The sequence below is a fragment of the Lytechinus pictus genome, chromosome 2 (assembly GCF_037042905.1).
Source record: "Lytechinus pictus isolate F3 Inbred chromosome 2, Lp3.0, whole genome shotgun sequence".
Classification (NCBI taxonomy): Eukaryota; Metazoa; Echinodermata; class Echinoidea; order Temnopleuroida; family Toxopneustidae; genus Lytechinus; species Lytechinus pictus.
The window spans coordinates 56811322-56838978 of record NC_087246.1 but is presented as its reverse complement, the minus strand read 5'-3'; the positions used below and the strand labels follow the sequence as shown (position 1 = coordinate 56838978).

General features: G+C 36.4%; 1 protein-coding gene across 1 annotated transcript; it reads left to right on the top strand.

Moving 5' to 3' along the window:
* Positions 1 to 19439: 19439 nt before the first annotated feature.
* Positions 19440 to 27421, top strand: LOC129253921 (ciliary microtubule inner protein 1-like). Its single transcript, XM_054892356.2, has 3 exons — positions 19440 to 19685; positions 22060 to 22141; positions 23391 to 27421. The coding sequence occupies exons 1-3, from the start codon at positions 19612 to 19614 to the stop codon at positions 23646 to 23648; spliced, it is 414 nt and encodes a 137-aa protein (XP_054748331.1). The 5' UTR covers positions 19440 to 19611; the 3' UTR covers positions 23649 to 27421.
* Positions 27422 to 27657: the final 236 nt, after the last annotated feature.

Sequence of the window (27657 nt, the reverse complement as noted above, 5' to 3'; positions counted from 1 at the left end):
AATGTCAGAATTTAACGGGGGGGGGGGGGGAATGGTTTGCAGTGAATTTGACAATTTCTGGAAAAGTTATTGGCCCAACAATGGTTTTTATTACTGGTCATGTCGGACCCATAAATCTTGCTATTTTTGGAAAAATTACTGGCCCGACAATGATCTTTTTTACTGGTCATGTCGGACCAGTAAATCTTCCTATTTCTGAAAATCTCCTGGCCCGACAGCGATTTTTACCGGTCGGGGACCGTCGGACCGGCGCTAGTGTCGAGCCCTGGATAATGCAAATCTTCTTGCTTGGGTTGACAAAAAATCTTCTTTTCTTACTTATGAAGGAAAATTCAAAGGTTAAAGATATTTTAATGAAAAAACAAAATAATACAAGTAAAAAAATAAATTTGTAAATGAAATTTGACAGCATAATTCAAAAATCGTGGCAAAGATAATGAAAAGGTTAGGAGGAAGTCTGCTGATTAGCAAGAAGTCTGATCATCAAATGTCTAATTTCTGCCATTCTGGCACAAGCCTCATTTTGAACCCCTACAAAAACGTCCCATGTTCGCTCAAGCATGAACAAAATTTATTTATTTAAATGGCATTTCAAAGATAAGATTTCAGAGCATCTATTAACATCAAAATATAGATATCATAATTTGAAACATTTTTTTTGTATACTTTTCAAAAGCGTTTTTTTTAATATGCACTGTATATCCATAAACTTTCAAAGTTATGATGGCTATTCAACAATGAACCCCCAACATTGCCAAAGTTCATTGACCCTAAATGACCTTTGACCTTGGTCATATGACCTGAAACTCATGGAGGATAGAAGTAATACTTCATTGCCCTTATGTATAAGCTTAATGAACTCGGTCTTTATACTTTTTAAGTTATGACGACATTTAAAAAACTTGACCTTAGGATCAGATTTCAATATTGATTCCCTCAACAAGGTCTAAGTTCATTGACCCTAAATGGCCTTTGACCACGGTCATTCAAGTGACCTGAAACTCAGCAGGATGTTCAGTAATACTTACTTTTATATCCAAGTTTCATGAACTAGTTAAGTGATGTCATTTCAAACACTTAACCTAAGTTTAAGATTTAAATGTTGACACCGTCGCCGCCGTCAGAAAAGCGGTGCCTATAGTCTCGCTCTGCTATGCAGGAGAGATGACAACAAAAATCACAGAACAGAAATGCTGCCTGACCTCAAATGACCTTTAAGTGACCTCCAACAGCAACATAACTGTACCCCCTGTCCAACTATGACCGTTGTTTGGTTGTCATTTGAACAGGGGTAGGGGGGGGGGCCACTCACCACATTACATTAAGGCCTGGTCCCACTGGCAGACAGATGCAAAACATATTCATAAAGGAAATAGCGGACGAGCAAAATTTCAGGGGGGGCTCCATCTGTTTTCACCCGCTCCAGAAATGGTAAAAAGTGAGGAAAAAATTGCGAAAACTTAACGGAACAGAACGGACGTGGGTGGTAAGTAGCGCGGATGTTCATCAAAACCTAGCAGATTAAATTGGATGGAAGTGGATGACAGCTCCAAAGGGGTTACTGGGGGTTTTGAATACCGGTACTTTTTTTTTAGATGCGTTCGCTTACATGTACATCCTTTTCTATATCCGTGCTACTAACGATGTATAAACGTTCCATGTACCTCATCTTTCCTCCCTCTATTCGTTATTCAGCTGCAGTGGATATTAGTTGCGAGGATGCAGTCAGACCGCAGCTCGCGCGATAATGAGCATATTCACAGAGATTTATTCAGCGGCCCTCTAGCGGTCTCCGAAGGAAAACGTGCGATCAATTTGGCTTGATTTTCCCACTGAATTGGAGGGGCTGAAGTTATAGCTCTGTACTGGTCGCTAACTTCAGTTTACGTCAAAACGAATTGTGGTAAGTTATTCTCAAGACCTTCATCTACATTTTGGTATATAATTTTCCATATTTCGACATTTTCAACCTACCATTTTTACCTCTTTAATTGATGCTTATTTTAGTAATATTTTAACTGCGATTTTGTAGTCGGAATTTCACTTTTGGTTCCTGACTTTGCTACATAACCAAATTGTTTCGATCGGGGTTTTTTAGAAAGAAGAAAAGTCACTGTTCAAAATATGTCAGAACCAACTTGACGCAAACTCACCTTATATTTTTATTTTAGACAAAATGATACCCTAAAAATCAAGAAATTTACGTTTTACCCGGAAGTAACCTTCTCGTTCACTCCACGATGGCGCAAAATAATGCCAAAATTACGTTCGTCGCGGGTTGGTAGAATTTCGCCTTTGGTCCCATACGTTGAAACTTCTGTAATGATGGCAGATGGCTCGCATTATATGTGACTGTCTGTGGACGGTGGACTTTTTTTTTATAATTAAGACTTAATATAAACGAAGCTTAATAAGTAGTTTTATTCAATGATTATCAGGTTTCCGAATTCCATCAAGTTTTTATAGATTGAGATATTTCTTGATTTATGTCGAAAATTGATAACCTTTTTTCTCAATTAGTCGAAGTTGAGCCCCATGATGATTTTTGCCCCAGGCTGCGGTTAAGAATTAAATGATGATTAGCTCAGACAGTCTACTCTAGAGACTATAAACAGTTTAAAGTCAAAGTAAAAAGTTTGGTACTACCGTACTCAGTAGTATTTATAAACCATTTTGTTCAAATAAAAAAATTGTGGCTGTCACAGACAGTACTTAGTTAGTCTCTTAATTGACTTACATGTAACATAATTCCACCCAAGGGTTCATTACATGCCGCCGCGCACAGAAAAATCAAGCCATAGAAGTCGTGTGTTGTGGACCCAAGAAGTGAGATCCCAGCACACGCGACCCACTAGTTAGAAATCCACTGCCAAACGCGGTTCGTGGTGCGAGGTTAGTATACTAATACTAACCTCGCAATACGTGTGAGTGACATAATTCATACTTTTAATAATTTAGACTATTTCTCTCTTTTTTGTCTCTTCCACACACAGATCTGCATACTTGCTGACTCTGGTCTCTGCTTGCTACTTCATTCTGGGAGATTCCATCATGTACTATAATGGTCAGACCATGATTTGGACAAAGCCCTTTTTTCGTTTGCAAATTTTAGACTGATAATGATACAACAGAAAATTGATCTTTATCGATATTGGAAACAAAAAAATTAGAGCACAGTTTCGGGGAGGACTAAGAATACTGACTTGGACAGGAATACAGCTTGACAAAAATAAAAATTCACAATTCAAAACCAAAGAACATTTTTAATGCATTGCAAGAAACTTTCTACTCAATCACACATTCCAAAATTAAGTTGATTTGCAATTGAACATAAGTTTCTTGCAATGCCCCATAATTATATTTTGTTCTCAAGCAACTCTGTTATATGTTATCTAATGTGCTGAAGGTTAAGTGCCATGTATGTTCACCATTTTTTTTTTTCGAAAGGTATAATATATTTGTCCTTTTAAACGGTATTTGAATGTGGTTACGCCTTGTTTTTGTTTTCCACAGTAATTATTGCATATATGAACAGAAGTGAAATATTTGTTGTGAAGCACTGTATGAATGTTGTGTGATCATGGAGCTATGGTGTTATGGTATTATAATTAATTCATAATTTTTGTTATAAGACTGTAAACCTGGTGGATGTGAGGGAGTGGCCTGGATGAAAGGAAAGTGAGCATGTGTCCAATTACTCATTTGCATATGTTGAGACAATTTTGTTCGTGGATAAATATTAATTTGCATTCCCTATTCCAAGCAAAGAGTAAAGGAGAAGTCCACCCCACCAAAAAATTAATTTGAATTTGAAGAAAAATTAAGTATTGCAGAAAATTTCATAAAAACTATGATTCAAAATTCAAAAAATTACTATTTTGACATTGAGAAATTTGCCTAATTTTATAAAACAATTATATGCTCATCTTGGTCAATGTGCAAATTACAGAACCGATTATGTCACACGCACTCTAATTTCTTGTGTATTTTTTTGTTTGATACATGTACATGACATGTATATTTTATTTTAATTTTCATTGACAAATTTTGAGAGGGATTTTAATTCCTCCATTAACATTCGTAGTTTCCATAAATGTAACCTATTGTGATTCGAGAAAGATTTTTTAGATCAAATTTGCTAAAATTTATATAATAAAAATGCAACAAAAATTTAAAAAGTAATGTGAGTGACATAATCAACTCTATTTGCATACCATTGTTTTGTGTATATAACTGTTTTGTGTTAAAACAGGGTTAATTTCTGTATTTATTCAAATACTTTTTTGTTGATGTGCACTTGACCTTTAACTCACTTCCCTTCCCACCCCTGCCCAAATAAGTGTAATCAAGAACTTGAAAATCAAAAGCAGTGATTAAGAAGAAGTAAGAATTGATCATGGGTTCGAATCCCAGCCATGGCGTAATTTCCTTCGGCAAGAAATTTATCCACATTGTGCTGCACTCGACCCAGGTGAGGTAAATGGGTACCCGGCAGGATTAATTCCTTGAATGCTTGAGCGCCTAGGCAGCCCAGCTAAAGCCGGGGTAATAATAGCAGGGCCCGCTGGGAGAACAGTTTTCGTTACTGAAGCGGCTACCCTGGGTAAATATACCGCTATTATTATATTATTATTATTAAAGGGGAATCCAGCCCAAGTAAAAACTTAATTTTATAAGGAAAAGAAAAATTAAACAAGTTGATAGGTGAAAGTTTGAACAATATTGGACAAACAACAAGAAAGTTATGAATTTTTAAAAGTTGTAAATATTGGTAATCACTATACCCATGGATACTTCAAATTTGCCGCATATGGGATGTCATAGTGATGTAAGGCAAGGACTACTCTTCCATGTACTCCAATACATATTCTGGCTAAAATGTCATTTTTCCCAAAAGTTTTATTTCAAATTATATTTTTCTTTCATGAGGACATAAAACAATATACTACCTGGGTTATATTTAGATTACTGCCCCAGGGGAATGGGTACTTAGGAGAAAACCACAAATCCCTGATAATTAAGTACATGGCCTATGGGAAAGTTGTCCTTGCCCCTTGTCATAATTTACTTACCCAGTTGCCAATTTGAAATCTACATAGTATTAGTGATCTCAATTTTAAAGCAGCTATAACTTTCTTATTGCTTGTTCGATTCCTTTCAAACTTTCACCATTCTGTTTAATTTATTTTTCTCCTTCCCAACACAACATTTTATAGCCAAGGCTGGATTCCCCTTTAATAGCTCCATGATTTAATAAATACAGGCCTAAATAGAACTTCATATGAAAGTAAAAAGAGAATAAAGCTGGGTAGGAACGATGAAGGAATATGATTTAAAGAAAAAGCATAAACATATCCCCATCAACCCCCCCCCCCCAAAAAAAAAAAAAACAGTCCGGCGGGTTCGAACCAGGGTCCTTGCACACGTCAAAACACAGCACTTACGCAATTCGCCATCGATCTCTTCCGTGATACTTCCGGGTTTTTTAAGCTATATGAAATGTTGTAAGTCTGTGCGCCGCTGTTGACCAATCAGAACGCGTCGGCAATTCTACTGCAATTCCAATCATTTCGCGATGGACATTGCCGTGGTTTTTTGTGGTTCCTGACTTTGCTACATCATGAAATTTCATAATTCTTTTTCAGTCGTAAAGAAGAATGTCTACGCTTTATATTGATTATAATATCAATTTGACGCAAGTGTGATTTCGATGCAAAAATGCGCTCTGTTTATTCACATATATTTATTGAAAAAAAATCATTTTTTCTAAGCTAAATATCGGTCTTCAAAATACATTAAATGTGCATTTTATTTAGCTGATCAGAAATTTCAAAGTTTTATCTATAAAATAAGACCAATTTTGTGAGGAATAAATGATTCTAAGAGCAAAAAACACCGATCGGAAAGTTCGTCTTCACAGCTCATTACGTATGCATAACCACGGACGGCTATGCATACCGCTGAATAAAATAGAGCACTTTCGGACGGGCTGCGGACTGACTGGATGCCCAGAGGATGCAGAGAGGATACAGCGGACGTTTAACATAGGATAACGGAAATGGGATGTTTGTTGCTCGTACATGTTGCGGATATACATCGTATCCGGCGGAAAGTTCATCCGTTCTAAAAGTTTTGTGCTGCTCAATACTTTTTGCGCAGATAAAATCACAGTGGACAGATGCATGTCTTCATGAATATTCAATGAGCAAACTGATGATTTCACATCCCCCACTTGTTCTTTTGTATCTTATTTACATGAAATTGTGTTTATTCAAAGTTTTTTCTCCAAGAACTGGGGAAATTGAATTGACAAATGATTTTTATATTGCATAAGATATTCACTGATGAAACTTATATTACTGTAAGTGCGACATATCATATGTGTATAAAAATATGAAATAATTATGACATAAGAAAAAGGAAAATTGGGATGTGACATCAGCCCACCTAGTGAATATTCATGATGACGTACATAAAGTTCTGTTTCCACAAAATATTGCTAAACTTTAAAATTCATTAACTTGGTTATTTGTAATCAGATTTTGATGAGATTTTAAGCAATTTGTTTGGGAATTTCACTCTCTTATTTTAGATAGAATTATTTTCAGCCCAGAGAGTACCCCTTTAAGCACTTCTCATGTGGACTGTCATTCAAGAATATCATTTGTGGTCGTTTTAGTAATGCTAGTAGTGCACCAGTGTTTTAAAAACTTTTTTTCCTCTTCAGAATGCCTGCAAGTGAATCTTGACAGGGAAATATTTTTTGAGCAACGTAGCAATATTTGTATTCCACAAAGCTTGTGAACTCTCTGCCCCCTCACGCAACTCTGAAAGTCGATGATCCGCGCTAAATATAATCTCTGAGAATCACTTAATATGCAATATCATTTTAATTTGAATACAATCAGAGCTCTCACTTATTCCTCCTGTCTATTCTACTTGAAATAATGATCATCAATGCATTTTCAAACAGCTTTAGTACAATAAAACTGATCATTTTAGAGAGAGCAAGAAACTGTTGGGTACAAGTTTATACTAAAAATTTTCTCATTCATTTGCAAATTTATCAGAATGATAACAAATCAACTAATTTCTGCCGTAAGTTGCATGCTGACAATTTTGGCTGTTATTTGTCCTCTTGTTGAATTGAAATATTTTATGACACAAGTCAGTGCAGAGGGTACTAGGGAGGGGGTATGGGGGCATGGGGGTGAAACAGGGCAAGTTTAATACATACATTGAAGCATGTTTCAAATTTGGAAAGAGCATGATTGAGTCTATTCAAAGTTTATTCATATGAATCCTGACATTCAGGAATATCAGGACAAACGCAGATCATAGAATTGAAATTTTCACAACACAATGTTCGAGTCATGCGTCTCAAATAGCTACATGAAACAACACCACGAATGGCCCTAAAAGCACAACATGTAGAAGAATTGTAAACATCATAAAGTGATGGAGGTGTCCATGTTGTGAGCCACCCATTCCCACTGGCTTAGTGCCAAGGTAGAAGTAGCCTCTTGTCGAGGCCCTGGTGGCTGCTTTCCGAGCGAAGCGAGCCAGGGCCTCTTGACATCTGAGCTGAATTATATATTCATGAGGAACGTCTTCCTAATGAATATACATGAATATTACCGGTCACCTAGTACAATGAAATGTCAAAACTGTTGCAATGCTCTTTGATATATATCGTCATCACTCTTACTAAGAATCCACGGGTCGCCATTCAAGATGAACTCATGAATATTCAACATGACGTCATAGCAGCCCGTGCTCTCATTGGATGATTTTCACCGACCAGTTTTTGGTCGGAATATTGGTAAAAACAATAAAAAACAAAAGAAAGTCGGTGAAATTCGGCTCAGATGTCAAGAGGCCCCGTCTCGCTGCGCTCTGCTTCGCTATATCCCCCTCGCTTCGCTTCGAAAGCAGCCGACAGGGCCTTGACAAGAGGCTAAGTTAGAAGGGGCTAATTGCTCACACACAGGGGTGATTGGTGAATTGGGGGGGGGGGCTATTTCTTTCATTTCATGGGATTTTTTTGTGCAACAGGCAAGCAATTACACTGTTAGAGCATTTTTCAGTATTCTGCTGTATGTAGGAGATTCATTTTCTATGAGTATTGTTAATGTTACTGTCAGATCTAGGGGCGACTCGCAAAAAAAAGATGGACACTTAAGGTATTGTTTAACTTTGTGAGCAGCTGATTTAAAAAATTCTCAAACCAAGATGAAACATGTGTACAAGTACATGTATTAGAACTAATAAACCCTGAAAACAACCATTATTGAGAATGAAAAGCTAAAACTACAAGGCAAACCCCGATTTTGTAAATAGGCGTCTTATAGACGCCTAAATAGTACACATAAGTGTATGGGATGAAATTAAGATGGTGTTTTCGGTCACTTTATATTTCAATTTTTGAAGCACTAAATAATCATTTTCGAACGCAATTTTTTCTGGGCTTCATTTTTGTAACATATCACAGACACAGGTGACAAGTGTGACCTTCTAGCTCAGATTCTTTTAAAGTCAAACCAATGTTAACCAATCAATTTAAGGAGCGATTTGGGCTCATGAATATGGCATTGCCAGCCGCCCTCATGTATTTCCTAAGCTGCATAGAGTGCAAATCCTTGAACTCTTTTCATTCTAAAATTAATGACTCCAATGAGCTTTTCTTTAAAATTCATAAATTCAGATGATTTTCATCCATAATTCTAATACTAGCAAAAACAATCATGATGAATAAAAAGCCTACTGTACATGTTACGACTGTGGAAATTACTAACAAAAGACAAAACAAATCAATTCACTTTGCAACAAAGATAACAATGATTATTGTTATCTAGAACCAGACTGTAGAGGTTCCCACCCCCCCCCCCTCCCCAATATAAAGCTTAATGATATTTAATGATGGGGCTGCTTCTTATGACTAACTGCATTGACCATTAGGTGTAATTCATTGCACAAAATTGTACAACCAAATCGGTATACTTTCGTGTTGAAGGGCCACACAATGACCCTGTCATAGCGGTTCCATGACATTCGCTCCACACCGAGAATTGCTCCTATGCAAAATCTGCACGTTAAGCCAAACATAAAAAAAAATCATAACCTCCAAAACTAAATTAACTCTAATCCTTATCTTTGCATTATTCCAAACCAAACACTCTATTACAATCCTAAATCTAACCCTATATGTATGCCCTCTGAGACCGGAGAAAATGTCGCAGTCGACGTGTCACCATCATAGCATACAAATAGCGGAGAATAAAAGGAAACTGTCTCAGTCTAGATCAATAGGAAATTAAGGCATGAATAACTTGGTACTCTGTCAAATGTCACTTTCCAACCATTATCACATCTCCATTTTTTCTTTCCTTTTCATGTCTGAGGCTAAAAGGCCGATAGTGCAAAGAAATCCATTTCACTTCACAGATATAGTGATTTTTCAGAGTAATATCATGAGTTACTAATGCTATCACATGGCCCATTTCACATGATGACAATATAACAAAGGAACAGGGTATTTGGTTAGACACATTCACATTCAATGTCAGTCACGATCTGATAATTTGGTATCACATCCATACAGCAGCAATATTACCAAGAATCAACATATTTAGTTATAAACGGAGCCAGAAGACCCTAATCATAATAAACAATCAACCATCTTTTGAGACAATACTGTGTACATGACTGAATATATACTGGTAGTCAAATGTATAATACGCAAAACCTCCTTCCATATTGATTGACCCATAAATGTACAGAGCTTTCCTAAATTTAAAATTTATCTTCTTTTGCTCCTTAAATTGGAAACACTCATTATCTTTTCATTTTAATACAAATAAAAGACACGAAAAATATATATCACTGTTATCAGTATTTTCAAAACAGTGATTTTGTCATTTCCATTGTGCTGCAAATTTAGAGTGTTGAACGATTAGCTTACATTGTTTGATTCTCAAAATACAGGATTTTTCCTTTAAAATCTTTTCAAATTAAGAAACAAGTTAGCATATCTGAAATATGGCCAACATGGAGGTTTACATGTAGGCCTACAGGCTTTTACATTTGAATCAGTGTATCTTGGCAGTATTACTTTGATAAGACCAAAAGCTTGTTTTGAGGAAATATCAAGGATGGATTTTAAAACCAACTGGGAAACACAAGCTTGGGAATAGAAGTATAGTGTAGAAGTATAGTGTACAAGAAAAGAGCTTTGTGTATAGTAATAGCCCATTAGCAAGGCAGCATGTAATCTAAGATGTCATTAACTTGATATGAGGGACTATTAAGAATAGGGCAAGGCAGGACTTTTCGAAGAGATTAGCCAGGTTCAGCTCCGATGCATGAAAGCTTTACAACAACGATCTGAACATCCCCAATCCTGTAGACTAGTCAGTACAAGAGGAGAGCCAGGATAAAAGAGAGAGATAACGTCTTGAGCCGTCTAGCCAAGAAAAATTATGACAGTCTGTTCGCAGGGGTTAGTGCATGCAAAGTGTAGGCATCCTCTGCACGGGCTTGATCCAATGTAAAATGTCTGCACGCTAATAAATGCCTTACACTGCCAGTCTAGCCAGGGAAAGGGGCACCTTCATGGGGAACAGAATTCAGATACGACTACATGACAGTATCCATGTAAATCTAGTCATCTTTCAATGTATGAATAAATCAATTCAAGTCTTACCTTGTGATCTACCAGTATTTTGAAGCAGGATAACTGGATAAAATGAGAAAGTTGAATAAAGGAGAAGAGTGAGAATGAATAAAAAAACAAATTTGACCAGATTTAGCAATGTTGCACTGTCTGAAGATACATAGAAATAATGATAATTAACATTTATACATGACACATCCTAGTATGTATACAAAAATCAAATTTCTTGATTTAAAAAAAATCCTCCAGCCTATGTAAGGATGAAATATCACTAAAAAGTAACATTCTTGTATATGTGTATCCTCTAAGTATTCTCATTGTGAGACTGCAAATACTTTTGAAAGTAGAATTGAAATCCAACTGAATATCAAATTTTACAAAAAATAGTGATAACTAAACATCATACTCACAATGCATAATCCTTATCACAATATGCATCAATGACCTTGGCCTTGCATTCAACTAAACAGCATTACCATACATGTGCATTATTCAGGGTACTAAGTTTCTAACCAATTCATTAAGCTACAAGTACAAATTGTTTCATGTCGAGCACTTGTTGATAATCTTCACAATACAGTATGTACATGGAGCATAATTGGTATGGATTTGGCAGTCAGTCCTACAAATACCAGCTTACATGTCACTAGGGCTGTGTTTATGCGACCTCAAGCCAGAATCATGATTTGAACCATGGTTCAAAACAAAAACATGAATCACAATACCACAGAATCAGAGTTTAGACGACCTTCATTCCAATGCTGTTCTCCTCGGATTCGGGCCTATCCAGTGCGCATCACTGTGCGCAGCTTGACAGATGAAGGTCAACTTTTTCGCACAAGTTTCGGCTCTCGAAAAATCAATCTTTTGCTTCCAAAATTCAGTCTATTATACCTCATTTTGTTTACTTCTATTCATCTTGTCGGTTTAGCAAAAATGTTGTTCGCAAGTGAATTCTAGCGTACATGTATATCCAATTCAATATTGACACTGTTAACTCAACAAAAACAGATCATTGTCTGTCCAGTTCATTACTAGAGCTTGAATTTGAAGACATGACAAAAAATAACGAAAAGCAGTGGACAATGCGATGACCAACACAGAACTTGATGTTAAATGCATGTGACAAGAAATGCATGCATACATGTAGCACATTATGTACATACACTGACCATAGCACGCCTTGAGCTTGGCAAGAGTCAAACCGAAAGTAGCCAGAAACAGCAACATCATAGAATCATGATTCAAATCACAATTGCGTTTATATCACCTTATTCGTTCGTGATTCTACAGAAACGTCTTCCCAAATGACCCTTTTTCGGTGTTTAATGTTTGTGAATTGAAAGATATTTATTTTCACTTTTGACTAAACGCAATCATGATTCTGCAGAATCATGATTTGATTCTAGGTTAAAAAGTGGCGCATAAACGTACCCTAGAGCAATTACCGAGTCAACGTTCTCGCCAGGTTCACTCTGATGCTTGGCGGCGCAAAGCGATGCAAGCCGCACAGCGGCCTCTGTGCGTGCAAAGCACGCACGGGGGGAGGGTTTGGAGGAGGGGGGTGTCCCCCCTCCCGCACAAAGCGCGGTAGCTATAGAAAATATCAATATCGACGAGCTTAGATTGCTGCTAAATGCACCACATTTTATGTCTATTTAATGCTTCTCCGGCCACACAGCCGTAACGGTTTCTCGAATTGCGATTGAAGCAGAAAGGCAATTACTGATAACTTAAAAACGTCAATCTCATTTTATACTTACAGTTAATAGATTATTCACATCGATAAATTAACTCCATACTTTCCAATGTTCAGATTGATATCACTACATCCTTAGAAAGTGCGATTAATTTTGTGAGTGCGTGTTGTTTCTTATGTCAATGACCGACCGCATCTACGGACCGCATGCGTAGCCCTTTGAGCTTGCGCTGCGTCACGCCCTTACTAAATCCAAAGATTGTTCCGACTTTATACCTCCGTCACATTTGTTCTACGGCGGCCGTACGGCGAGTCGAAAATAGCTGTTTTTTAACATTTTTTTGTACCAGCTGAATATAGGTGGTTTGAATAAAAATGAATAAAACGGCTGTTTTCGACTCGCCGTAGAGCAAATGTGACCGAGGTATTATTTGGAAGCCTCGGAAGTTTTCTTCCGAGGCTTCCAAATAATGGGCATCGTTATTCATGAGACGGGGTCCCCAACTTATATAATTTGCATGGTTTTTTTTGTTTGGTTTATTCGATATTCGAATTAGTCATCACAAGAAAATTAGCATGTAAATTTTCTACACTATACATAACAGAAAAATGGGAATTGCTTTTACAGTACATTTGCATGTTGCACAAAAAAGTAGCCCTTGAAATGAAATAATACTATTCAAAATCAGCAATCACACCACTATGGCTATAGCTCTCTCTCCCCCCCCAAAAAAAAAAAAAAATTCACAATAACAAATGTTGCCATAGTTTTTGTTTGGTCATAGCATGAGTTGTAATTTGACATGGTGACATCATATACCATTCTTCAAGAGGCAAATGCCATTCAGAGTGCGACATACTGACTTTCAGTTTCGAAAGTACAATGTGATTCATCTGATCCTATATTATATAAAAAAAAGTATAGAGACGAACGAACTACTGAATCATTTACCCCATGCTATATCTTTATTACAACACAATTCACTGTAGCAGCAGTGCTGACTTTGAAAACAACTAAGATGAATAATCATTAGGGCTGTTATCGATAACCTCTTTATCGCTAGTCTTGTCAATAATTGCTTGCTTTTTTGCCACTTAGCGCTATCGATATCCTTTCTCTCGTTGTCGATAATACCCGCTATTATATAGGGACATGACAATGATTTTCCGCAATTTCACGGAATTCACAGAAACGGCCTTTTGAATGTTGCTTTTCAAATGGAAAACATTTTTCCTCAAAATGCACAGAACAACAGAAAATACTCCAAAATCTCATCGAAATATGAATACATACTAGCCACAAAACATCTCACTTTGATATAATCATGACAATCCAAACATCGTGACTCCACTCGACTAAATTCGATCATATATCAAAAACATTCACAAGCTCAATTTTAGCAGGTACCAACGTAGAAGGCAGCACACGGTCGTGTGTTGCTGCCCTCTATGTTCGAAGATGTACAACACGATATTAAAATGGCGGATAGGCGAAAAACGTTGACTGCTAAGAACGATGTCCAAAAAGCCCCCAAGTTATCGATAAAAATTCATCCAACCCTAAAATAATGCCAAAAACGTGAGAGAGGATGTATTTATGCTAAATATGTTTGTTAAAAGATGTTATGTTTACATCCGATGAACATGGATTTTAAAGCGTTCTTATTACAGTGGCAGATACAAATTTTGACCAACGGGAGTATTGTTTTATCGCTATAATGCATTAAAAATGTGTATTGATTTATATGTGCTTTTGTCGATAGTTATCGATATCGGTAAGATATTTTTAGGGATATGTCGACAGATAATTTTCTTAACGATAAGAGCCCTAAAAATTATTCACGAAAACACCAAATATGATTAAATACTAGGTTCATTGACCCTTAAATGACCTTAATCATGTGACCTAAAGACAGGGTGCTACATAACTTTTTAGAAGCACTTGCCCAGTTGGGCAAGTAAATTCTTAAATAGTTGGAATATACTTGCCCAAATATCTATTTCACTTGCCCGAAAATATCATTTAAAAAAGTTTTACCTCTCCAAAAGAAAGTTTTGCGGTTTTATAAACCATTGACCTTTTTCTCTCTTTTGACATGAAGTGATCTACTTTGTTATTGCATTTCTTTTTCCAAAGTGATTTTATCTTGCCGGCCATGACCAAAATTAGGGTCAATATATCATATCGAACCTAATTTTGGTCATTCTTCTGTGAGAATTTTGCTTGCCCAATTCGGGCAAGTAGTTTTTGTCTTTACTTCAGAACACTTGCCCGACTCTAACTTTTACTTGCCCCGGGCAATCGGGCAAGTGCTTATGTAGCACCCTGCCTAAAGATCATGCAAGATGATCAGTAAAACTTCCTCTTTATGTCCAAGTTCCATGGCCTAGATCCATAATATACTTTCTTTGACATTTCAAAACTTAAACTTGGTTAAAATTTCTATCTTGATTCCCCAACATGGTCTAAGTTAATTTATTTGTACCCTTAATGACCTTTGACATAAGTTATGTAACCTGAAACTCAGGCAGGATGTTCAGTGATACTTGATTACTCTTATGTCCAAGTTTCATGAACTATATCTATATATTTTTAAAGTTATGATGACATTCCGAAAACTAAACCTTGGTTAAACCTTGGTTTAACTTCATTGACCATAAATGACCTTTGACCTTGGTCATGTGACCTGAAACTTAGGCAGGATGTTCAGTGATACTTGATAATACTGATGTTTTGGTTTTATGAAATGGGTCCAGAATCCAGATACTTAAGTTATGATGACATATCAAAACCTTTAAAATTGGTTGATAAGATTTCAATGTCGACGACCCTCCCGCAGCCACCATCGCCGTCAGAAAAGCGGCACCTATAGTTTTATCATAAATAATGCTAAACTTAATTATTATTCAATAATTTCATTAATTTGTAATGAGATTTTGATGAAATTTTCAACATTTTGCTTGGTGAAATTTACTTTTATGTTCAGCCTAGAGTACCCATTTTACAGCTTAGTTTTAAGAAGCCAATTAATAATGCGGGTGACTGAATAAATGTTGCTGTAGCTACATGTGTACAAATCTCAAATAAACTATTGCTCCTACTTTCACAATTTGCAGAAAGAGTTACATTATGTACTCCCACAGACAGTAAAAGTAAAAAATTAAAAATCTGTCATTAAAAAGGAGGGGTATCAATTGGATCTAGTAAAAAAATATCAATGAAATGCAATTTCCTCAATATATTGAAAATAGTTTTTATTGTACCTTTTATATCAACAGATAAATTAATTCAATTCACACATGGGCCCCATTGCATAAAAGTTATGGCAATTGTGCCATCCGATGGTAACATTCATGAAATCCTTGATTTTGATTTGCTAATGAGCATTGCTACCATGGTAGTTACCATTGGATGGCAAAGTTACCATAATTGCAACTTTTATGCAATGGGCCTCTGGTGGGTATTTTACAAAGCTGTTTTTAAATTAAGAGTGAATTTAAGAACCGGTGGGTGTTTCATAAAGCTGTTTGTAAGTTAAGAGCGACTTTAAGAATGACTGGTGATCCTTTCTTGTGGTAAATGGTATATTTATTGGCGATGGTTAAGCGCTTAAAAACAGCTTTATGAAACACCCACCTGGTGAACCTTTCTCACGCGCTGAACCATTGAACATTTTGGTATATACCATTTACAAGAAAGGATCACCAGTCATTCTTAAAGTCGCTCTTAACATACGAACAGCTTTGTGAAACACCCGCTGGGAGCCATTTCATAAAGCTATTCATAAGTTACATTTAAGAACGACTGGTGCTCCTTTCTTGTGGTAAATGATATTCACCATCAGATTTTCATTGAATACTTAGCGAGTAAGAAAGGTTCACCAGTCATTCTTAAAGCTTTAAGAAACACCCACCTGATCCTTAGAGGATTTTTTTTCAGTCACCTTGAACAGTTAAAAAATTGAAATCAAAGCATTAGATCTACACATGTAGGTCTAGTTATAGATCCATCATATAGATCTTAGTGCCTAGATAGGATAGCTGCTCATATGACATCACAAATGTTTAATTCTTTGACATTGATGGATTAGTTCACCTATATTTTTTATTTGTTTTTTCTGGTATTTATACAATTTTTTCTTCATTGTGAACTTCCCTATACTATATGTATGTGTGTGCTAATAATTAATCCCAATTTCACACTAAAAAATAATTAAAATAGCCCTGAGCCCCTATTCCCACAGGCGCTGCCACCCCCCCCCCCCCCCCCCCCTCCTCTATGGGTAGGGAGGTAGAGTCTGGGAGTGGCTATCAATAATAAATGGCAGTGTGTGATAGACCCTATAAATTTGGTGAAGTTAACAGTCACTGATGTTATGGGTGCAAATAATTTGCTCCCCTAAAACCCAGGATTACCCCCCCCCCCCCCCTCTTCCCTATGGCCAAGGGCCTACTCCTAAACCCCAGGATAGCCCCCCCCAAAAAAAAAATAATAATAATAATAATAATGAATAAATTAAAAAAAATAAATAAATAAATAAATAGACCCTAAATAAATAAAATAATACTACTAATAATAATAATTTAAGAAAATAGAAAAAATATGGATAGGGGCCTATATAGGCTTAGACAGCTGGCAGCCGTCTGTTTCGAGGAGTTTTTTAACTTTTTTTTTTTTTTTAAATTTCTCCTCGTACACAGACGGCTCGCTAGCGTGCAGCCACCATTAGGGGACTTGCAATGCAAAATCCCCCCGTCGGGGCTCTTCAATTTTTGTCTTTAATGAATAAAAATTTTGAAAATTAACGCGACCAAAATGCAAATTAATATTCCCTCTTGGCATTAATTGCCAAAAAACAGAGAAAAATCAAGTTAAAAGGAACAAAAACAGTGACTTACCTCGGCTGTCGCGCAAATTCACTTCCCCGTTTTATCCGATCTTAAGTACATAAACATATGGCCATTGAGTCCCCTGTACAGATCGCGCTAGAACTTCGGTCTCTGTATTTGGTGAGTGAAGCCAACGGAGTTCAGCTGAACAACCAACATAACAGAGACCGAAGCTTTTGGTCTAATATAGGCTATGCCTATGGCACTGGCAGTATGCCAAGAGCAAGCCAAAGGCCTCAGCCACTGAGCCAGGCCCTTACACCAGGCTAGAGGCAAGGCTAGGCCTCGGGCACCAAAGGCAAAGCCCGGCCTAGTCCAAAAGCTTCGGTCTCTGTTATATTGGTTGTTCCGCTGAACTCCGTTGGCTCCACTCACCAATTACACAGACTGAAGTTCTAACTCGATCTATACAGGGACTCAAGTCTCAATTGCCTTATGTTTTAGATCTATGTTAGTATTTCTGATAAACCAGGGAAGTGGGAGTTGCACGACAGCTGAAATCACTGTTTTTTGTCCTTTAAAGTTTATTTTTTCCTGTTTTGCTGCATTTCAGGACAAACAGAATATAATCTTTAAAAAGGTCCAGTTCTGTTTATATATTTTTATGAAATAAAGACAAAAATTTATGAGCCCCGTCGGGGGGATTTTGCATTGTTAACCCCCTAATAATACTAGCGGCTGCACGATCGCGAGCCGTCTGTGTACGAGGAGAAATTTAAAAAAAAATAAAATGTTTAAAAAAACTCTAGTTCCAAAAAGCTGTCTGCCAGCTGTCTATCTAATAAGCCCGGCCAGCCCTGCATGCCCTGTCCAGCCTCGCTCCACTCAGCCTCAGCCAGGCCAGCGGCCGCCCCTAGTAGTAGTAGTAGTCAGTCAGGGTCAACATTCACAAGACACAAGCAGGCTAGGCGCACTCTACCTGTCCTGGGTGAGCTTGATCAGTTGTTGTTCCTCTTGACTCGAGCTCGAGTCTTGCTCAATCTGTGTAGACTGTTATATCATAACCTTGTTCATTGAATGAGTGCTGTAGACTCTGATTGAGTCTGACTCTGGCTCTGCTGTGCTGAGCCCCGTGCTGAGCTCACTTTGAAGAAACAAAATAAAGTTAAAACAAGACTCGAGCTCGAGTCTTGCTCAATCTGTGTAACCTTGTTCATTCAATGAGTGCTGTAGACTCTGATTGAGTCTGACTCTGGCTCTGCTGTGCTGAGCCCCGTGCTGAGCTCACTTTGAAGAAACAAAATAAAGTTAAAACAAGACACCGTCCTTAAATTTACAGTTACGTTAGACTCCTAAACTTCATTACATTGAAAAATACTCACCTATCAGACCTAAACATACAAAAGATTCGGTTTGGCGGTCCATACTCATGTGACACATATATGCAGGAATGGGCAGGCTCGGCACCTTCCCCGGGAAAACGGCTAACCTCCGTAAGATCCTGCGCCTAGCTAGGCCTACAACCTTTCATGTGGTACCTGCACCTGCCATGATTTTCTTCGTCCGATGAAACATGCATTGCATGCGCACACACTACATTGCATGGATCCCTAGTACAAGAGGAGCATTCCGCTAGCTGTATGCTATACCCACGTTTAAATGTGCATACATGCCATGTATATTTGCACCAGTCTGGCTAATAATATCTGCAAGGCCGAAGTCTAGCCAGGTTTTCCGAATGCAGCCGAAAGGTCCCGATAGTCCACACCTCTCCTGGTTTCAGTCGAGAAATATTGCTAAAATGATCACTTTCCCCTTAATCACAGTAGGAACACCGGGCTGATATACAATGCAGAGCATAAACTTATCCAATTCATACGACCAGATGGTATACTTCCTTTACAATTTGGCGATTTTTTCGATGCAAATGGGGCGAGTACCTAGTGTGGAAAATGAGTAGCCTCTCCAGACGGGCGACTACCAAAATGCAGACAGGTGAGATATAAAAATGTCTGGAGAAAACCTCAGAAAGGACTGCAGACTGTCTAAAATCAAATCACCAATTCACATTCTTTAATTGTTTTTTGTTGTGAGTTCATTATAAAATACATATCCATTGCTATTCAATGAATATTACAGCCACATTACATAAATTTAAGGATTTAACGATGGTGCATATTTGCTCATCCCACTTGCAAATTGTTCACCCCTTCGTGTAATGGACGCGTCTATCAATTCATTACGGGCCAGTTGACCTTGATGGGCGTCCAGTTGTTATGGATACTCATGCGGTGCATACAAATAGAGTGTAGTGTACAAGCATTCTTGGTCGTAGTACTTGTTTTAGCAGGTGGTAGAAGACTTATTTCGACAATATATTTTCCATTTTGGGAGAATTTTAGATATAAAAATGGCGGAGAAACCTCCACAACCGAGTGGCAAGGCGCTGGCTGGATTCAACTTTGTTGCAAATGATCAAGTTTGGTGAGTATTAGCGCGGCATTTCGCTTAACTTCTGTTCTCGGAATGTTATCATTATTAACCCTATGTAGTATAGGCTCAGGATCATATTGACTACATCTATATATAGTGAAAAAGAACAGTCCGCTGAAATATTATAATGTAATAATGTACTATATAGATAGATACCGAGAAATATATTAATACTTCAATCTGTTTATACTCAATGTTGTATTTCAGAAGTATATTCCCTAAAGTTCACAAACACAGAGTTTATGAATATTATTGTTGTAATCAGTCATGTTTTTCTTCTAGTTTTCTGGTCTTTATATGCTAGTTTGATGATGTAGGCCTACTACATCATGACCTATGCCTAGATCTATATATCAAAATCTAGAGAAAGGAGCAGGTTCTCTAGAAGAATAATAAAACCACACAAACCAGAGGAAAAGTCATTTTTTTTAATGTTACATGGCACTTATTATGCGTACAATTAAAGACAAAAAAATAGACATGCTTTTTATAAGGGGGGGGTCCCTTCCCTGCGACTATATAACCTTTACGTAAGGTTATTCCAAATGGATATTTGCATGTATTTAGTCACCTTTTACATGTATTATTGTATTCCAGTCTAGTCTGAACCATGAAATTGTTCCCTGATTGTGCATTGACTTCCAATGTTTTTTTTATTGTCTTGCTTGTGTTCAGTTTAATTGTGCATGTCAGATCAGATCAAAGGTGTTTAACAATTTCTTTAGATTTTGTTAAATTTCAGTTCTAACATCACTATATTCACATTATAAATCATCAGTGATTTTACGAACCGGCTCAAACCTAATTTTGGGTTGATTCTTTTTAATTATTTTGTTTGCATATTCTGAAAGCCTGTGATTCACTCTATTGCATTACCGAATTTCAGATCAACATTCATATTATTCATAGAATAAGAAATTTCTTAATAACGGGCTCAAACCCCTCCTTTGACTTGACGAAGTGGCCTAAACCATTCTTTGTGTACTATAAAGTCTCTGAAATGGCACTTAGACCTACATGTACACTGTAGATGTTGCGTGTGTGTGGTTTGTGCCGCTAAAAACATGCACATGGCATGGAATGATTTTACAAACTGGCTCAAACCATGGTGTTACAAAGCCTTAATTCCTTTTTTTTGTGGTAAAAACAGAGTTTCTAAAATGCATACCTGCACTTCATTTCAAATACTGAAAAAAATTCAAATTGCGAACAAAAATTTGTATATATTATTTTAAAAAGTTCACCCTGATGAAAGGTTTGTTGCAAAAATAGCAGAAAATATCATAAAAATATTGGTTAAGGTTTGAGTAAAATTCATTAAATATTAGGAAAGTTATTATAATTTCATGTTTTTGATTTATGACGTCATAAATGAGCTGCTTCCCCATATGTAATATATAATGCAAAAATTTCATTTTTTTCTATGGTTCATGGTGACTTTTTTTCCTTTTTAGAAGCACTTGAGAATTGATTTGTGTATCGATATAGTACTCAAGGTACATTAAAATCCATTGTCAATTTTCTGAGAAAATTACATTTCATTGTTTTTTACCATACGATATGTAGGAAAGCTGCTCGCATATGACATTACAAATCAAATAATATAAATTCTAATAATTTTTTTGTTCTTTGATGGATTTTCCTCAAACCTTCACCAATATTTTTTTCTGCTATTTTTACAATGAACTTTTTGTCAGTAATGAGCATCTAAAAAACATCCAAACTTTAAAAACTAAGTGTGTGATCTCGAAATCATGTTTGGGAGACCAGCCAAGGTTTGAGCCGGTTCGTAAAATCACTGACGAATTATCAAGACTTTTAAAATTGGATGGGGTTATATTCATTATTACCAAATTTGTTGATGCCTTATTGTCACGGATGGTGACAGTGTATTTTGATAGAGGGGGCAAGGGTGATAACTGATGTGTTTGCTCAGTTGGTAGAGCGTCCACCTCACAACCGGAAGGTCAGGGGTTCAAGCCCCGACTGTGTCAGACCAAAAGATGTTAAAAGATGGTGATTGCTGTTACTCTGTTTGGCATTTAGTGATTTAAGGGATTGAGCAACATTGATCTAATGCTGCTCAGTAGCTGCTGGGCTCACAATCAATTGGGCAAAAATAATTTTTGGAGGATTTCTATTTCGAACAATAAAATATCATTTATTATTATCAGTTTCCCCATTGAATAATAGTGGTATTATATAGTTACACAATCTGTATTTACTTGTATCTCTTTGATAGTCTTCCAATTTTCCCTTTTTTTACTGATCGTGTACATACAGCAGGGTGTTTTTTTATTAATTTATTTTCTGTTTCTATTCTGTTTTCTGTTTTCCTTTTTTTGGGGCTTCTTTATATCTTTAGGAAGGACCACATCAGATATGAAGAAACTGCATCAAAACGTTGGCCAGAGTACTGGGGTTTTCTTGGCGGTAATTACAGAGATGTAAGTATTAACAGTCTCTTTGTGTGGTGTTTCATGCAGATTTAAATGTCGCTAAAATTCACACCCAATTTCCCAGTTGCTTGCGCTATATCACTCATAATGGCATTGGTCCTCCCACCTTCCCTCATCAGATCATGTTTGTGGAATACACACTATCACAAATTGACCTCACCCACCAAACAAAATGTTTTAAAACATCTATTCTAAAGGCTTTCTGCAGGTAGACTGGCAGACTGGAGAGTAAATTTATGCATGAAAGATTTGGAAATGTGTGATTGTTATTTTTATTTGGGCAGTGACAAATCTCATCTTTTGCATCTTTTTTCTTTCAAATTATTATTATAATACCTTTTCATTGTTTGCTGACACCCTTTTAAAGAGGCTTTTTAAAGAAAAAAAGAAATTAAAAAAAAATATATAAAAAACAAAGGTTGAGCTATACACAAGTGACAAGTGTATATAAGGAAAAAGGGGGAGCCCCCCCCCCCTTAATTTAAAATAAATTATCATTAGCAAAAATGCATTGACTCAACGAAAAAAATGAATAAATATACATGTACACTTTCTCGTTTAAATGGTAAAATAACTGTAACAGCGTTTTAAATGGCATTTTTACATAGAGATGAAATTCCTTATTGGAACAAGTCAAATGAACATTGTCTTTCTTATGTTGTATGTTATCTGGTTATAACAGGTTGATATTTGATTTTATTTGAAGCACTGTGTAACCATGATAAATTTAAGCTTCAAGGTAGCCTAAATTTATATCTGAAATAGGTTTTGAGCATGTACATAAGATCATTCTAGATAAGGTATGAATATATCCATGAGATGATTATAACAATGCTTCGAAAAGCTTTAGTTTCTGTTGCCTTTCATTCCATTTACCCACATTTATCAAAACTCATTAGTTATTCAAAATCAGACTTCCATGAAATGTTCAAATCCATCCATGATATTAAGTTTAATAAAATTGTCCATTTGTATGTTAATTTGCATTTCATAATGTATAGAAGTCTGAAGAATTAAAATTTTGAGAACAAAGTTATATAATTATATTAATGCAGGCATATTTTTGCAATTGTGTTGTGGGATGACCAATTATATCGATAAAATTTGACCGGCAGTGTGTTCTTGGAATGTAGAATACTGTGATACAGAATTTTACACTGTGCACATGTACATGTAGGCCTAAATATCTTTAAATCATATACTTTTTGTCAATATGTTTCTTTTCCTTTTCATTTAGCTTGTGAAAGACGACTTTGTGAAGCGTGAGGTAAAGAAGATAGAACTCCCTCCTCCATTGGTCCTCCCTCCGATCACCCCAATCTCCAGGTATATCAAGGTTGACCCCTCTCCTAAACCCTTCCCCCAGACCACTGCAGGAAAGATCGGATGGAGATCATCCGAACGGCAGCACTCGCTTGAAATCTACGGCAGTTACGCCCGACCCAAGGGAGGTCTGATCAGCCAACTGAACTGGCCACCCGAGGGCGTCTTATAAAGGAGTCATCTCACATTGTGCACTTGCCATTGTCTGTGACCCTACCTGTTTAGACTTTACAGATTACCATGTGTGTGCGTGTGTGTGGTCACCATGATGTCCCAGCAAAGACGTTTCTTGTATGACATTGCATGATGGGATGACATTGTCCATGCAACATACAACAAAAATAAACTATGCATCAGATGAGGCTAAATTATAGGAACGGATGTCTCTTTTGGATGGTTTGTGTCCACTTAGTGTACAAGCAGATGGTCTAATTTATCAGATCGTCAAACATCATTGCTAAGCACACTTGGTCTAATAACAATTTGGTCCAAACATCTCTTAGTCTAATACTTGGTCTAACAACCATATAATCTAATATTACCCAGATGGTCTCATTTTTACTTGTCTATTTATTATTTTGCACATAGACAAATGAAATTTAGACCAAGTAGATATTGGTCGGAATGGGTAAAGCCTAACTGGGCCGCCGGTAAATGACAATTAGACCAAATGGTTCGTAGATGAACCAGGATTAGACTATGTTTGATGAGACCATATGGAAAGTAGACAAAGTGTGTATACTTCAAGAGGCAATGTATCTCATGAATCAGTATAGTATCATTCAGGGTTTATTACATGTTAACTGATGGTGAAGTATTAGTGTTGATGAAAGAACCAGTCACTTTGTATTCAATCAATCTGAGACCTTTTTAAAGGGTCATATATTTCATTAGTTCCAGGATTTACCTTATTTCAAAATCTTGTAAAAAAAAATTGCTTACGAAAACATTTGTTTTGTTTTTATTTTTTGTATTCTGTATTGTCAATTGACACCTGTAATCATACATGTATGTTCCATACACTTTCATAGGCAATGTAATTCTAAATAATTTTGATGGGCAAAAGAATTGCTATAGGATAACTTGAGTATTCAAAACTGCTTCTGTGCGATTTACTGGGATTTCATGGCCATATGCAGTGAGGGGACGGGGGGAGGCAGTTGCCCTCCCCCCAAAAAAATTGTAAAAACTTTTCTTACTGAAGATTTTCACAAAATTCACCCAAAGTATACACATATTCCATCAATTTCACTTTACAAAATCCAAAAGCGACTCAATGGCAAGCTCGGTCACTTCACTCCCTCACTTTTGAGTTTTTTTCCATTGCTGCCCCCCCCCCCAGGAAATTTTCTGTATGTGGCCATTTGGGATTTGGTGATTGGAATTTCAGCTCTTAATGAGGTATTCTTCAATCCTTTAGTATTTTGTACTTTAAAAGGCAAACCAGGAAGAGAAACAAGCCACATTTCAACATGATTATCTCCAGGTGTCCTGTTTACCATCTCTACATAGTCTATCCTAGTCTGTATCAGGAAGCAGTCATAAGGTGGTAGAGTAGTTTTGGATTGATGATGATTTCACAGCCTTCAAGATCAAACAAATGCATTGCTGTCGTTCTGCCCTAGTACTTATCTAGTCTCCTGCTGATTGTCATCCATATCAAATCCTTAGTTCCTATCCCTGATTACCAAGTTCTTTGCCATAAGCCATTGTGATGTGACTCATCGTCAGTTGAATAAGGTTTCATTGCAGGTTATCATCATTTTTTGTATTTATTTTGTTATGATCATTTTGTATGAAGACCTTGATACAATATTCTTAAATAATCCCCCCCTCCCGACTTCTCTTTATCCATTTATTTTGGGAGGTTAGAATTTGAGTGAGGAATCATTCATGTATCAAATCTGATACTAACCCTGATATGCACAATCTATGTACATGTATATTCTGACATTTCTAAACAAAACATTGATAAAGAAATAGTAAAGAGTAAAGTTTTAGTCATGTATTCAGAGTAAAATATGTACACAGTTGTAGATCCTGGTAGGGGTGTGAGGGGCGCACACCCGGGACATGCACCCCCTCTGTTTTTAAGAATCCCTAACTGAACATGCATATTAATATAGCTTAAATCTAAGAAAAATGTCATCTGTACACCCACTTTTTTCAGGTTTGCTCTTTGCGCCGCCTGTGTTTTGAAGTCACGGATACACCACTTTGTATGATATTATTTGTTATCATAGAATGTCAAAGTGAAAAAAAAAGTATTGTGAGTGAAATGTATGTATGCTGTCAGTTAATCACCATACACATATACTTCATAGATGATATTATATTCTTTAGTAATAGTACACATCACTATGCAATTCTACATCACATCTGATGAAGAGAACTATGTACATTATGAACCTGGAAATCAGAGTTTAATGTTTAAAAGTGCACGCTTTGTACCATGTATGCAATTTACTTGGAAGTCTACATTTAACAAATGCTGCAAGACCTGAATATGTTTCTACCCCCCCCCCCCAAAAAAAAGGGGGTAGGGTTTTTCCTGAACTTATACATGCGTGGTTGATACAAGACTAGTATGGTGTGTTAATGTCAGTTTGTTCTGTCTAGAGCATGATAAAATTATAATAAAAATATGCATGATATAAGTAATTGGAGTGTAGCAGAATACATACATGATAATGACATCATTTTATGTAACAATTTGCCTACCTTTATACATACTGTATAGACATGCTTATCAAAGTTAATGGATGCAATGGCAGAAATATTTGACTATGTGGTTTTCAATGATTATCCTTTTTATGATTAAAGACAAATCCTTTTATTTATTAATATTATTAATACATTTATTCAATTAGTTATCAGTATATATCCATTGTTGGTCCTGCATGAAAGCAAACTGTGGTTATTTCATTAATGGAAGGTCATTGTATACCCTCTTTATTAGTGAATGTTCTGCTGGTAGAAAACATGAGATAATTCCCCATCCCACCCTATGCGGAAAAAAAATGGTTGGTTTTATTCTTCAAAATTGCTATTGCCAAATAAGAAGCCAAATTAAATACATGTATTTAACATTTCCAAACTTTCTCGTCTTTCCCAAAAGAAATATGAATACATATAAATCTGGATATATATTTACAGATATCCATGAATCTGTATCTTTTTTTAAAAACATATTTAATGTATCTGGTACTTCATATGTCATTGCAAATATCTGCCAGCTTTACCCAAGAGGTCTCATAAATTTTCACCTCGACCACTTATATTTTATGACAGTGATTTTAATCACAGAACTCTCACTTCATAAAATCATCAATCCTGAAAATATTGAGGTAGGCAGGCGTATAAACAAATAAAATAAAAACATCTGCCTGGTTCGTGATATATCATCAATTACTGCGATTATGCTAATAGCTAAAGAATGAGTGAACTTTTATTGCTTTTTACAATGTTTTATAAATCGTGACGTATTTTTTATAAGAGGTGTGTTACAATGCTGGTTCGTTGTAACGTTTACATTACAACGTCCACGTTGGATGGTTTCAATCATTGAAACGCAAATTGTGAGGAAAATATACATATTTGGGGATTGGGATTTTGTAAACAAATAAGGGCATTTTTGCAGATAGAATCAAAGAGCTTATGCAATTCGATAAGGGAATTTTCTTAATTGTCCTTTGCGTTTGCAATAAAGTATTTTAATTAATAGAATAGTGGTTTATCAATTTATTTAATGTTCATTGTGTCTTAAATTGTTTGATTTGATATGTGCCGTTGATTTTGTTCTAAAAATATTTTCAGGCTTTCTTTTTGTTTTTAAAATATCACTGTTGTGCAAAAGAAAAATATCTTGTTATATCTCTTCAGCGGGCTTTGAGGAGAAATGTTTTTATGAATGAATAAATCAGTGACGCCGTCCATCAAAATATATACTCGCCGTGACTGCCTGTGTCTTATTATTGTTCATAATTTCCTCCCATTGATGATTGCGATTTGAGAGTACAAATTACTGATGGATAAAAGGGATGAGATGAGTGTGGTGTGATGTTAGAGAAAGTAATCACGATTTGGACTGTTGCCCAACATGTGCAACACGAGTTGATTTATCTGGACACACTTTCATTGGAGAGATATTTCTAAACACTTGTAAATCTCATGCAAAACAT